Source organism: Stegostoma tigrinum, chromosome 4, assembly GCF_030684315.1.
Source record: "Stegostoma tigrinum isolate sSteTig4 chromosome 4, sSteTig4.hap1, whole genome shotgun sequence".
Taxonomy (NCBI): Eukaryota; Metazoa; Chordata; class Chondrichthyes; order Orectolobiformes; family Stegostomatidae; genus Stegostoma; species Stegostoma tigrinum.
In genome coordinates this window covers 80,066,848-80,082,227 of record NC_081357.1, presented here as the reverse complement: position 1 = coordinate 80,082,227, position 15,380 = coordinate 80,066,848, and the positions used below count along the sequence as shown (strand labels likewise).

The 15,380-nt window shown below is 42.4% G+C and overlaps 1 protein-coding gene across 6 annotated transcripts in view; it reads left to right on the top strand.

Annotated features, from left to right (window-relative positions):
* Window positions 1–15,380, top strand: part of ift172 (intraflagellar transport 172) — a 182,322-nt gene that overhangs the window by 57,992 nt on the left and 108,950 nt on the right. For all 6 annotated transcript variants that reach the window (XR_009445692.1, XM_059645467.1, XM_048530809.2 and 3 more), the window contains 4 exons: window positions 10,076–10,188; window positions 10,626–10,793; window positions 12,445–12,581; window positions 13,899–14,006. Coding sequence is in view for 5 of the 6 variants with exons in the window: in XM_059645467.1 (XP_059501450.1) it covers window positions 10,076–10,188; window positions 10,626–10,793; window positions 12,445–12,581; window positions 13,899–14,006 (526 nt within the window). In the remaining variant the exon portion in view is untranslated. The remainder of the gene's footprint in view (window positions 1–10,075; window positions 10,189–10,625; window positions 10,794–12,444; window positions 12,582–13,898; window positions 14,007–15,380) is intronic.

Genomic DNA, 15,380 nt, shown 5'->3' with positions numbered 1-15,380 from the left:
TCCCCTTCCCCTACTGCATCCCAAAACCAGCCCAGTTCTTCCCATCCCCCCACCATCACAAAACCAGCCCAGCTCGTCCCCTCCCCCCCAATGCATCCCAAAACAAGCCCAGCCTGTCTCTGCTTCCCTAACCTGTTCTTCGTCTCACCCATCCCTTCCTCCCACCTCAAGCTGCACCTCTATTTCCTACCTACCACCTCATCCTGCCTCCTTGACCTGTCCATCTTCCCTGGACTGACCTATCCCCTCCCTACCTCCCCACCTATACTCTCCTCTCTACCTATCTTGTTTTCTCTCCATCTTCGGTCCGCCTCCCCCTCTCTCCCTATTTATTCCAGTTCCCTCTCCCCATCTCCCTCTCTGATGAAGGGTCTAGGCCCGAAACGTCAGCTTTTGTGCTCCTGAGATGCTGCTTGGCCTGCTGTGTTCATCCAGCTCCACACTTTGGTATCTTGAATTCTCCAGCATCTGCAGTTCCCATTATCACCAATCAAAGTACATGTCTGGTTAAATGGTCATCTGGTTCTACTGGTGCAACAGTATCAGTCATTGCAGAACTAGTCGTTACAAGATTCGCACTGCACTCCAACCCTCAAGTTTGCGCAAGACCTCAGGCAGACTGAGAATGTATACCAGAGAACTGTCACTCATTAAGGGTACTACTTTGGTTCCAGTCTCCTATGAGAAGCAGTAGGTGCAGTTACCACGCTTTGATTGTCGTAAAAGGCTTGTGGCCAAGCCTGATGGGTGGAATTGTTTGAGAAAGATTCACCTTCATTTTCAATGTTTTTTAATTAGAAAGTGGCTACCTGAGTGAATTCCCAAGTAAATACCCAGAAGTTTTTCAGGAAAATCTAGGGACTATCAAAGGAATCAAAGCCACCTTACATATTGACCAGGAAGCAATTCCGCGATTCTGCAAGGCTCGCCCAATGCCATTTACCTTGCAGGCAAAATTAGGGACAGAACTGTATGGGCAGTACCGGTTGCACTGATTTGCGAAATATGTTGGGCCAGTTTGCTTTGGTGGGGATTTTAAGCAAACAATAAAGTGCTTCTTGCAGCTGGTTAAATACCCAATCTCTTGCATAAAGGACCAGTATGCAAAACTGGGGGGGGGTGCTTCCTTTGCGAAGCTGGACATGAGCACCCCTACCTGCATTTGTGACCAGGTGAGGAACCCCAGAAGTATGTCACAATTAAAACCCACCAGGGTTTTTACCAATATCCAGGACTGTCATTTGAGGTATCATCAGCCCTGTGCCATTTTCTAGCGGACAATGGAGAACATTTTATAAAGTTTATACCTGGCTGACGTTTATCTGGATGATGTGCTAATAACTGGGAAGACCAATTGAGCAGTTGAAGAACTTGGACATTGTACTTAAACATTCTCCCAGGTAGTTGTATGCCTTGGAAGGAAAAGTGTTGGCCTGCAAACAAGAGTCGTTGTACAAGTTGGAAGATAAATTGAGGGCGATCAAAGGTGCATCAGCTCTCAAGTCAGTATCAGAGCTAAGGTCTTTCCTTGGGTTGGTGAATTATAAAGGGAAATTCACTTGACCTCCATCTTGTCATGCAGCTGTTGTGAAAGGGCCAGCCTTGGAAATGATTGCATGGCTAAGAAGTTGACTTTGGAGAAGTGAAAAAGCAGCTATCATCAACTAAGGTAATGGTCCACTGTGATCCCAAGTGAGAGGTGGTATTAACATGTGATGTCATCCTGTACAACATTGGGGGCGTGTTGGCTCACATGTGGCCTAACAGAGAAGAATGCCCGATAGCGTAAGCTTCCCAGATTTGGCTGATGCCAAATACAAATGCACCCAGATAGAGAAGGAAGGTTTGGCAGTCATCTTTGGTGTGAGAAAATTCTACTAATACCTTTAGGGACGTAAATTTGTAATAGTAATAGACCAATGACTCTTGCAATGGCGACTTAGAGGACAAGACTGTGCTGCCCATAGCTTCTGGTCGAATTCAGCAGTGGGCACTTATTCTCAGTGCGTACAATTGCAAGTTGGAATATAGTCCAGGAGGCCAAGCAGCAAATGCAGATGCCTTGATTTGCCTCCCTTTGGCACATACACCAGTGGAGGTGCACCCCCTGGAGGAGTCTTTTTAGTTTTAAATTTTCAGGACACTGTACTGGTCACTGCCAAAAATTTCTGAACGTGGACACGAAGATATCCCATCCTAGCAAAACTAAAACAGCTGGCAGTGATGGGAGAAACAAAAGGGCCATCACAACCAGAATTGAAAACTTTCTGGACCCAGCAAGACCAGTTAATTGTGGAGGATAATATATTACAATGGGGAGCAAGAGTGATTGTCCTAAGTAAAGGTTGCCGCCAGACACTGGCTGAACTCCACGAGAGTCATTCAGGTGTTTCCGAAATGAAAATGGAGTCTATAGCACAGAAGCCTTCAGTAGGATATTATTCAGATGTAGACAGTTGCCACATATGGTCTGTTTGAGTTATAAAGAAACCCTTGAAAGGCTGGAACTTTTTCCACTGGAGCGTAGGAAGTCGAAAGGCGGTCTTACAGAAATTTATGAAATAATGAGGGGTATAGATAGAGTAAGTGGTAGTTGACTTTTTTCCTATGATGAGAGATTTCGAGACTAGGGGGCATATTCTTAAAGTGAAAAGAGCGAGATTTTAAAAATATATGAGGGACAAATTGTTTCCAAGGAGGGTGGTTTATGCATGGAATGAACTTATTAAGGAGGGGTGGATGTGGGTAAAATTACAATGTTGAAAAGGCACTTGGATAACTATGTGAGTAGAAAATGTTTGGAGGGATATGGGCCACAACCAGGCTAGTGGGACTGGTTTAGTTTGGGATTATGTTCTGTTGGCAAAACGTTATGTCTCGTGGCTAGGATTGGATGCTGATACAGCTGTGTTGGTGGGTCAGAATGCCAACACAATGTTCAGCACCATTTGTGACTCCTCAGATAGTGAAGCAGGCCATGTTCGCATGCAACAAGATTTGGACAATATCCATTTTGGGCTGACAAGTGGCAAGTGACATTCGTACCACACAAATGGTCATCACCACCATTAAGAGACAATCTAACCACTACCATTGACATTCAATGGTGTTACCTTCACTGAATCCTCCACTATCAACATCCTGGGGATTATCATTGACCAGGAACTCAACTGGACTCACCACATTAAGAGAGTGGCTACATGAGCAGGCCAGAATACTGTGGCAAGTAACTCTGCTGAAAGCCTGTCAGCCATCTACAAGGCACAAGTCAGGAGTGTGATGGAATACTCCCCACTTGCCTGAATGAGTACAGCCTCAATAACACTCAAGAAGCTTGACACCATTCAGTTAGAGCAGCCCAATTGATTGACAATCCACAAGCATTCACTCCCTCCACTACCCACGCTCACTAGCAGCAGTATGTACTATCTACAAGATGCACTGCAGTAATTCACCAAAGATCCCCACACAGCACCTTCCAAACCAACGACCACTTCCATCTAGAAGTAAAGTGGCAGCAGATATATTGGAACACCACCACCTCCAAGTTCCCCTACAAGTCACTCACCATCCTGACTTGGAAATATATTGCCATTCTGCTTAGTCAAAACCCTGAAATTCCCCGTCCAATAGCATTGTGGGTCGACCCACAGCTAGGGAGCTGCAGCGGTTCAAGAAGGCAGCTCACCACCACCTTCTCAAGGGCAATCAGGGAAGGGCAAGTAATGCTGGCCAACTAGCAATGACCACATCCCACAAATGAATTAAAAAAAAACTAGGTGGGGGAGAGATGTACTGATTGCAACAAGGATCAGGTAGTTCTCATTGACTTTGAGATCATTGATTAGGCTTGTTAACCTGATCCAGAGCGGAAATGCTGATGACAAATACAAACAGGAGATTCAGCGAGTCTTCTCATTCTAGGGACTGACTGTGAGCTAAGGTGCACACATAACAGGATACCGGCCTCTCTGCAGTTATTTCAAGATAGGCGCAAATTAAATTTTAACTAAAAGTTTAAAAAGTGTGATTAACAATGGTATTTATATTTTCAAAGACTGTTGAAGGCCATCTTTCTTCGAAGTATCCAGATATTATTTTATGGTAGCAGTTTTAACTGTGCTTGTGTCACTAGCAGGCCACAGATCTTCTGCTGTGCATTGACACCAAAATTACTTTCATTTTTATTAATTCATGGGGTGAAGGCATTGCTGGCTGCACTGGTATTTATTGCCCATCCCTAATTGCCCAAAGCGCATTTAAGAGTCAACTACATTGCTGTGAGTTTGGAGCCACATGCAGCCCAGACAAGGCCAAGATGGCAGTTTCCTTCTTTAAAGGACATTAGTAATCTAGTTTGGTCTTTCCATTGGTGATAATGAATTCATAGTCATCTTTGGACTCTTATTTCCAGAGTTTATTTGAATTCAACTTCCACTATTAGTATTGGTAGGATTAACAGTCCACCGATAATACCACTAGTCCACTGCCTCCTCTTAAACCTGCAGTAGTAAGTGGGGAAGAATATTATTCCAATTTTTGCGAGTGAGTCAACAAAGTGACATTTCAAAAAATGAACCTGGCTGTGTTATAATAAATATTATTATTCAAAATATATTTGCACATTCTCCCTGTGTCTGTGTGGGTTTCTTCTGGCTGTTCTGGTTCCCTTCCATGGTCTAAAGGTGTGCAGGCTAGGTTGATTAGCCATGGGAAATTCCGGGTTACAGGGATAGCGTTTAGGAGTAGCTTTGGGTGGGATGTTGTTTGAAGGAGCAGTGTGGATTTAATGGGCTGAATGGCCTGCTTCCATGCTGTAGAGACTGTATGATATTATTTGATAAGTTTACAAAAACTTTAATTTTTATTGGGGCATTCCAACTTCATGAGTTGTTTCACCTTTTGAGTTGTATGTTATAAGTTGTATGGTGCTGAAATTCATCCTCTGTTCTAACAAAAAAATTGCTATTTATAAAATGAGAAAATTTCTTTGTGATCATTTTGGTTTGGTAAAATTATTAACAGAAAGAATAATACCTCTGTTCAATGAAATATTGATATTTTTACATTTGTAGTTGGTTAGAAATAAGTTAAAGTTACCAATAGAAACAGATGATTAGATTAGATTTCATACAGTGTGGAAACAGGCTCTCCGGCCCAACAAGCCCACACCGCCCCTTGCAGCATCCCACCCAGACCCATATCCCTATAACTCACACACCCCTAAACACTGTGGGCAATTTAGCATGGCCAATCCACTTAGCCTGAACATCTTTGGACTGTGGGGGGAAACCGGAGCACCTGAAGGAAACCCACACAGACACGGAGAGAATGTGCAAACTCCACACAGACAGTCGCCTGAGGCTGGAATTGAACCTGGGTCCCTGGCGCTGTGAGGCTGCATTGCTAACCACTGACCAACCGTGTCGCCCTGTGATCTTGCACAACTGGTCCGTATTGGTGTTTATCCACTATTGCATAATATTATGGCTGCAAGTGTCTGATATGTCATTGCCCCCAATGGCCACGGTGAATTGTCCTCCACATTTGTGTGCTTTTTAGCTCCCTATCTGCAAACAAAATGTTGTCTAAGTTATTCTACAAATCATGTGCGAACCAGAAGTTGTCAGTACTAGGAGGACTTCACGGAGTTATAGGTTCTGGTGCTGTTTTTTGAAAGGCCAACTGAACATAACTTTACTCGCTGAATTCCAGGAACTTCCCTAGAACCTGTAATGATCAGAAGTTCAGAAATGCTTGCCAAGATGTCAAAGCTGCCCCCAGATTTGCCAGTGCATTTTTGTGGATGATGCAAGGAGATTCTCCATGGGAAGATCCATCTTTATCCCAGCGGAATGGCACCAGGATGAATTTTCTTCAAACCCTTCCAATCTAGAAATATTGATTCACTGAAATTGCTTTCTGCTTAGTGCAAGGATAAGTACTACCATCACAAGAGGCATCATTTAGTCTTAATCTGCAATGACACAGGCATTGTATAAATGGTCATAGGCTATAACCCTTTGCGTCACATAAGTGATATGCACTCAAGGACTTCCATGCACCTCATGCTGTCACCTACTAACCCTCCATTGACACTGTGCTACCTACTTAATTCTCAGAATGGCTCATTGCCTGGCATTGCCTGATTATGTATGCACGATTAAGTATCCATTCCATCACTCAATCCTTGCCTTTATCTCATTACAGGAGAAACTAGTGCACAATCACAAAGCAAGGACTAAAGATCTTCACCTCCTCTGTGGGAAGGCCTGTCAGGCTGCCTGAGAAGTACAGGACTAATACAATGGTGTCAGGGAAATATGAATGGGTTTGCAAACCAGTAAACAACATTGTGTTCTGTTCTTCTTAGATGAATCTGAAAGGTAGAACATTGGGTTGCATAAACTGTATTGTAGACAAGCTGGAGACTGGAAGAACACACAAGCCAGGCAGCATCTGGAGGAAAGGAGAAGTCAACATTTCGGGTATTACCTGACTTCAGGACTGAATGTGGGGGTAGCAGGAGCTTCAGATAAAAAGGGGGTGGTAGGGGTATAGAGGAATGTTGGTGTAGATGGGCACCAGTAGTAGGTAGATCATATCTACTCTTGGTGCCCATCTATCAACACCATTCCGCCATTCCCCTCCCCTTTTATCTGTAGCTCCTCCTACTCCCACATCCAATCCTGAAGAGGGGCAACACCCAAAATGTTGACCCCTCCTTTCCTCCAGATGCTACCTGCTGAGTTCTTCCAGCTTGCTGTTGGTCTACCTTAGATTCCTGGATCTGAAGATTTTTTTTTGTCTCTTTATAAACTATTTGGTACCTTCACCGACATTCTTTCTCGTGTATTCTGCAGACACTAGAGCCACCCAACACCAAAGCCCAATGCAAAATACTTCAACCTGACCCACTCACTCTCTGAGGATGAAAATGTGAATCTTCAGAGGATGCACTGGCAATGGATTAATTTACACTGTTCACCAGCTCAGAGACACTGACCTCGAGCCAGATTAGTTTGGAGCAGTTGTGGGGACAAGGTAGTGCTGAGGTTATCTGTGACACTCTGGACTGTCATAAGTGAGGAATCTGCATGTAGAATATGTGTCTCTGTATTTGACTGCAAGTGACGCAATCAACCTGCAAAGAAAGGCAGGGTGTGCAGAGATGTTCAATAGGCTGGAACAAAAGATGGTGGAGTGTGTCCGTGATCTCACTGCTGTGGTAGTTCTGGCTTAGAAGTGCTGGGCTGACCCCATGGCAGAAATGACAACTGTGTTTGAAACCCAGGTACAGAAGAATGCTCAGTGTCTGCTGGAAATGCTCTCAGACATATATGTCATCACATTTGCCTTGGGAGCCCAGCATCAATAGCAAACATCAACGTTTTAGATTCTAAGAAGAAAGTTAAGTTTCTTGTTAAAAGAGGCAGTTCTTTTGCCAATTCAGTTGGTGAAACATTTGACCCCAAAGAAAAAAATAGCAACTGTGCAGGGACAGTATAAAGAGAACTGCCTGGCCTTTAGGTTGTTGTGGACAGGAGATACTGCTTGCTCCATCCCTGAGAAGAAGTTAGCAAACACTATGATTGTACCAAGTCGGCGAAGACACCATTTGCAGCTGAAAAACCCGTCTGTTCAAACAAACATATTCAGTGCTTAAAGAACTTGAGAGAACAAACATAAAGGACGCCTGATATTTGAGGGACTGTGTACAAGGATTAGTACTTATCAAGACTGATGAAGGGTCTAGGCCTGAAACATCAACTCGCCTACTCCTCTGATGCTGTCTGTCTGCTGTGTTCCTCCAGCTCCACACTGTGTGGACGAAGTGGTACCATCATTGCTTATGCCCCAGTACAATGACAAGAGGCATCCTTAGTCTCAAACTACCATGACGCAGGCTTCTTATAAATGGTCAAAGCCTGTAACACTTCATGTTACATGCATGATATGCCCTCAAAGACTCTCATGCACCTCATCCTCTCAATGACCAAGAGACTTGGATGAAGCTGAAGAGGCTTGCAGTTGAGCTTGTAGCAAACTCGAAGTCTCACACCATTGCTGAAATCTACATCATGCCTGTCTATTTAAAAAAATTGTAGGTGCGATTTTAGGAGTTGATGCTGCAAAAGAGATCAACAAATTTCCACTCTGATGATACAGTTAAATGGCGAATTGCTGACATGTCAGCTGAAATTGAAGAGGTGCTGTCAGAGAAGTTAACTAAGTAGTGGGAAGTTTGCTTTATATTTTAATAAGCCCACCAATATAAGCAAAATCTGCCAGCTGCTGGCCACCGATTGGTAGATTGATTTGATGTCCATTCACTAATTACTCCTTTTGTAAGGTGCAGCTGAGTCATGCAACTTGAGAAGAAATGTTTCAGGCAACAGATAGTCAAAGAAAAATAAACTTGCCTGGGCCATATGCTGGAGCCGGTACATGACGGAGCAGCCTCCAATAAGGGGGAAAGTCAAAGGATTTGTCGATCCTAACATTCAGAACAGTTATTGCCTCCTCCACTGTCACGTTTTTGTAGCTAAAGCAATGCCACCAAAGCCATTAGACGGTCTGTGAAAATTGTGAATTACATAAAATCACAGCCATTGAAATAACACTAAATCTTATAGAGATGTACAGCACGGGATCAGATTCTTCGGCCCAACATGTCCATGCCAAGCACATATCTTAAATTAATCAGGTCCCATTTATCAACATTTGGCCCATATCCCTCTAAACCTTTCATATTCATGTATTAATCCAGATGTCTTTTACATGTTGTAATTGTACAAGCGAGCTCTGGCAGCTCATTCCATACACGCACCACTCTGTATGAGAAAGTTGCCCCTCAGGTCCCTTAGATCTTACCCCTCTCACCTTAAACCTATGCCCTCTAGTTTTGGACTCCCCTACCCCGGGAAAAAGACCTTGGCTAGTCCTCCTGTCCATGCTCACAACGATTTTATAATCTTCTACAAGGCCACCCCTCAGACTCCAGCACGTCTGGGAAAATAACCCCAAGCCTATTCAGCCTCTCCCTATAGCTCAAACCTTCCAACCCTGGCAATGTCTGTAAAAGCAAATTAACTAGTAGGTTACTGAAAATAATAAATGTTGGAGATCACAGCGGGGCAGGCAGCATTTGAAAGTGCCCTGAGAAATGAACTACAGAGAGGTTGTCATTTTTTTTGGCATCAGGTGCTAAGCATATGCTCCATGACCCGCCGTGATCTCCAGCCTTTGTTGTTTTCAGTAACATACTTGTAAATCTTTTCTGAACCCTTCAAGTTTCACAATATCTTTCCAACAGCAGGGAGACCAAAATGGAAGAGATAACAACAGAGTGGAGCTGGAGGAACACAGCAGGCCAGGCAGCATCAGAGGAATGGGAAAGTTGACATTATGAGTCGGGACCCTTCTTCAGAAGGGTCCGAAACATCAATTTTCCTACTTGTCTGATGCTGCCTGGCCTGCTGTCTTCCACCAGCTCCACACTGTGTTATATCTGACTCTAGCATCGGCAGTTCTACTATCTCTGGGACCAGAATTGAATGCAGTATTCCAAAAGTGGCCTGACCAATGTCCTGTGTAGACACAATATAACATCCCAACTCCTCAACTCAGTGCAATGAAAAATGAAGGCAAGTGTACCAAACGCTTTCTTCACTACCCTATCTAGCTATGACTCCGCTTTCAAAAAATTATGAACCTGCACTCCAAGGTCTCTTTGTTCGGCAACGCTCCCCAAGACCTTACCATTAATTATGTAAGTCCTGCCCTGATTTGTGCTACCAAAATGCAGCACCTCATATTTATTTAAATTAAACTCCATCTGCCTCTCCTTGCCCCACTTGATCAAGGACACATTGTACTCTGAGGTAACTTCCTTCACTTTTTGTGATTTTTAACTCGAGCTCAATTAAATCATAACACCTTCTATGAAAATTTCACCCAGAGTATCAACTGGATCATCCTTTTGGAAGGAAATTTTGTAGAAGAAAGTAATCAGATGCTGAAATAACTTGAGATATAAGGGTCACAAAATAATCTTTTTTTACTTTCTTCCTAGTGGATCTTTTGACTGGTTATAACTTGGCTGCGATAAGTCATGACACAAAAATTGACTGGTTAGAATTGAATGAAACTGGACGCAAGTTGCTTTTCAGGGACAAAAAACTTGGTGTAAGTTCTTACAATTTTACTGCAGAATATGCAAAAAGATTATTGCCTGCAAATTTAAAATATTGATACAGCAGGAGTTTTGGCAGTATTTGTATCATTGTACAGGGAGTCAGCTTCAGTTATGTTATGGTTGCTATGAGTAAAGACTTGTGCATTGTCAAATTTGGGCTGATTCTATCAGAACACAGCTGGACATTTGTGTCTATCCAGAGGAATATAATTAATAGGGATTCCTCAAATTAGTACTTAAAATTAAATTTCATTAATTGATGAAGAAAAGTATTGGACATTGAGAATATTTTAAATACCCGATAAGTATACTCCCTATATTTTATTAGATGGCGTGATAAATTGCCACTGTAAATATTTTCTCAAAATACAGTTTTAGGAATAAAAAACTTTCTGCTCATGACAAAATTAGTTCTTCTGTACTGCAGCTCCATCTGTTTGATATAGAAGACAACACAAAGACAACTGTCCTGAATTACTGCACTTATGTTCAGTGGGTACCCGGCAGTGATGTGGCTGTGGCCCAGAACCGTGGCAATCTCTGTGTTTGGTACAATATTGATTCTCCAGAGCGAGTTACAATGTTTCCGCTTAAGGTATGGAAAAGTATATGTAAAATAGAGTAAATTAAACATTTTTATTTATATATGTTGTTTTATTGGTGCTTCAGCGTCAAATCATTTTAATTTTAACCCAGACATATTTTATTTACAAATCAGATACATAGACTTTGTCAGGATTGAACTTGGAGGAAACAAAAAAACTCCACTAAATTAAAAGTTCCTTAAACCCTGTGCTTAATTTTGCATTATGACTGCCTTTAATGCTGTTGGCTCAAATCTTACAATCCTAGCATTTTCTGCTATTGAAAACCATGACAGAACAACAAGTTCTGGGGAAGCTGACTTATGCAGAATCAGGAAGCTGATCAGATGTTAGAGCCTAGAGTTTGTTGCTCATGTGTCACAGAGGCTTTCATCAGGTGTCAGAGGTGTTTGTAAGGTGTTGGGGGTTTGGTCAGGTGTTGGGGTTTCAATCAGACGTTGGAAGGTGAATGTCACGTGTCAGGGGTAGGATTTGATCAGTGTTGAGGGGATGGGTGTTGGGGTGGTGCATAGCATGTCAATGAGAGTTGCGGAGGGGAAAGTGTCACTATAAGTTGTTGGGCTTCAACAGTATAGTTAGCCAGTTGTTTGAACAAATTTTAATTCTCTAACTTTTCCTGGGTAACTATCTAATTAAGAAAAGCAGAATCCTTCAATACCTCCGAGTCTAATTGAGGGTTGATTTGAGCAGCAAAAGTTGAGAGGGAACCAAATAGAGTGGAAGGCACTTTTCCATCAGTAAAATGGGGATACAAATTTAGAAGTAGAAGGCTAAGAGGGGAGTTGAAGAGAAATTAGATTAGCTTAGATTCCCTACAGTGTGGAAACAGGCCCTTCGGCCCAACAAGTCCACACCGACCCTTGAAGCATCCCAGCCAGACCCATCCTGCTATAACCCACACACCCCTGAACACTACGGGCAATTTAGCATGGCCAATCCACCTAACCTGCACATCTTTGGACTGTGGGAGGAAACTGGAGCACCGGGAGGAAACCCATGCAAACACCGGGAGAATGTGCAAACTCCACACAGATAGTCGCCCGAGGCGGGAATTGAACCCGGGTCCCTGGCGCTGTGAGGCTGCAGTGCTAACCACTGAGCCACCGTGCCGCCCACATATTTTCACCCAGAGGGTGGTGGGAGAACTCACTGCCTCTAAGGGTGGCTGAATCAGATAACCATGAAACGTTTAAGTAGTATTTTGGCAATCATTTGTGTTGCCATAGCTTCCAGGGTTTTGGGCCAAGAGCTGGAAAATGAGATTAGTGTGATCAGATCTTTGCTTGTGTGTGACAGACCGCACGTGCACTTTCTGTGGTGTAAATGTGTACGAGTGCATGGTTAATGGACTTATCTGGGTAGTTCCAGATGCTGGAAAATTATTAACTGGAAGTTTAAACTTCTTGGGCAGTAAACACATAACGCATCAGGATTTCAGGAAGTTTGAATGCACATCTTTCTGTTTATATCCAGTTACCAACTATCTGTTGACAGGAGAATCAGGGCAATGAATCGGGACATGGGGATGGAAGTAGAGTAGAAATATTGAACCATAAAAGCTCTGCCTGGAGTATTGTCCTCACTAAGTTTTTAAAATGTTCTCCAAATTGACCATTTTACACTTCTTTATTTTCTCTGTAGGGTGATATTGTAGATCTGGAACGGAGTAATGGTAAAACAGAAGTCATAGTTACTGAGGGAGTGAATACTATTTCTTATACTCTGGATGAAGGGCTAATTGAATTTGGCACAGCAATTGATGATGGAGATTATAACAGGTTGGTACTAAGCATTAATTTGTCAATTATTTGATATCTGAAATCAACTTTCTGAACATTTGGAGTTGTTTTAATCCTCACCTCCATGTGATTATATTCAGATTAAAGTGAATTGATGTTCAGTGTTGGATTCCAGTTTGCACAGCATTATACAGTAACAGAATGTTTATATCATAAATGCATTCCAAAAAAAAACCCATTTGTGTGATTTGTGCAAGGTGGGTGGGTGTCAAAATTGGCAGCCTGCCTGGCATATTGAAATAATTTGGGGTCAGTTGATCTTGTGAAACTGCTTCACCCCGACAGTATGCTATCCGTGCTATAATGTGTTTAGCCTGAGCAACTGGGCAAAGTGAGCAGGCCAGTTTTCTTTCAAAGTTTTAAAAGGACAAGATAAAAGTGGGTTGCTGTCTTCGGGAGGTATGAAACAGAAACTGCTGGAAAAACATGGCAAGTCTGGCAGCATATTTGGGAAGAAAGCAAAGTTAATGTTTCAAGCCCAGTGACTCTTCATCAGAACCGGTAACCCCTCGGAAAATGTGGTGTAAACATTAAAGTTGTTTCTTCAGGACGTGGGAAACAGGTAAGCAGATTACTGGAGATGTAAGTGGAGTCTCCTCGGTTGAGAAAAACAAGCATTTCTGAGGTGCCCCCTGTGAAAGCTGGCATCATCAGGACAAATGCAACAAAGATGGAGAAACTGGGGTGGGGTCCTTATGGAAAGTAGGGTGTGAAAATGTATTGTCCAGGTAACTCTGGGAGTCGATGGGTTTGTAATGGAGACTGCAATGTAGAATGCAGATGGATTGACTGCTTTGCAGAGCACCTAAGATCTGTCCATAAACATGATCCCGAACTTTCAGCTACCTGCCATTTCAACATACCACTGTGTTCCCATGCCAACCACCCTTTTCTTTTAATCTGCCTGCTCTCCAAAATCTAACCCATCAAACTTGGAGCTCTCTCCCCCACCCCAGATCTAACTAAACCATTCTAGTTCAAGCCCCTAGACTGATCTGTCTCCAGGGATCCATTGGGCTCTCTTTGTACCTCTTCCTGCAATCCCAGCAGTGTCCATTAATAAGCCCTTGGTGCCAACAGGACTAGATTGATCAGCAGGTCCATTGGATCCTCACTGAGGGAGAAAATTCCCATTCTCTACCAGTTTACAACTTGCAGCATGTTATGGCTGTGTGAGGGGCAGACTCCTTCTCAGTCTGAACTGGCCGGTTGCTGTAAAATTCTGCCCAATGTATGGAAAAATATTTCGCTGCATTTCTTTCAATGTGATGTTTATGGGTATTGTGTTTTTTTTAGAGCCACTGCTTTCTTGGAAACATTGGAAATGTCATCTGAGACTGAAGCTATGTGGAAAACATTAAGCAAGCTTTCATTAGAAGCCCAGCAGTTGCATATTGCAGAAAGGTAATGATGGTTTGTTGTAGGGGAACCAAAGAGGAATGGCTTCTTTTTCATGTAATACGATGAAATAAATGGGTGGATCTGATCCATGGAAATCATTAAGAAGTGCATTCTTGTGGTGTTGTGACACTGCTACTCCTTTATTACTAAAATGTGACAAGATAAGGTGTAAAATAAGAATGAGTAGATACAAATCCACAAGGCCTGATTCCTTTGGCCACCTTAACTAAGATGCCTTTCAAATATGATCCTGAATAGTGATTGATTGCCCACCATTTGATCTTGCCAGAAAGTCATCGCTGTCAAAGTAGAGGTGCACACATGTGAATCTCCAGCAAGGACACCAGAAGTGCCAAACCCTGCCAATTTTCCTTTTCTCCATCCAGGGGAATAACTTGGAATAACAATTTTCAAATAACTTGTCTGCTACCACACAGTTGTGATTGTATTATTAGATAATGAAATGTGAGGCTGGATGAACACAGCAGGCCCAGCAGAATCTCAGGAGCACAAAAGCTGACGTCTAGGCCCGAAACGTCAGCTTTTGTGCTCCTGAGATGCTGCTGGGCCTGCTGTGCAGCCTCACATTTCATTATCTTGGATTCTCCAGCATCTGCAGTTCCCATTATCATTGTATTATTGGAACAGATTTAATTTGTGCAGCACAGTTCCCCTCAGCTGAGCTAAATCTAGGACTTCATATTCTTTATCCTTTATTACAGTGTTGTTGTTTCACTGTTGTAGGGTGAATAAATTGCACATAAGACGTGTGTGGCTTATTTCATATGTGGGCAGTTTGCAAATCATGAATAATAAGATTTATCTAAAAAATAAACTTCAAATATTCTGAATTCAAATCTGTTGTGAACTCCTTATCTGAGTGAAAAATCAAAGTGAATGAATTTTAAATGTTCAATCTAGAAATAGTGTCCTATAATTTATAGGACAAAAAGACCCTTGTAATTGAAAACGTAAGCATTTGTGAACTTAAGTCAATCCATTTTGCTGTGAAATAGAACCTTTGTTCACTTTCTTTGGTGGGTCAAAGCAGAAAAAAATGCTCAGCTAATGCAAATCTGTCAAATAAGGGAATGGATAGGTTAGTAATTGAGTGAATTCTTTTTGTACCTATGTCTAAACAAACCTTCAACTTGTCATCTGGATGCCAATATTGTAGCTGTATTGAAACTGCCCGTTGAAGCGTGTAGCTAGTCCTGCACAGGTCTTCAGCACAATATGCAGGATGTTATCAGCGCCTATAGTCTTTGTTATGTCTAAAATGCTTAATTGTCACAAGGAGCGATGTAATGTTTTAGAAATTGCTCCAAGCTTAAAATAAAACCAGCTAAAAAGGAAATTGAATCCTCAATCTCAACA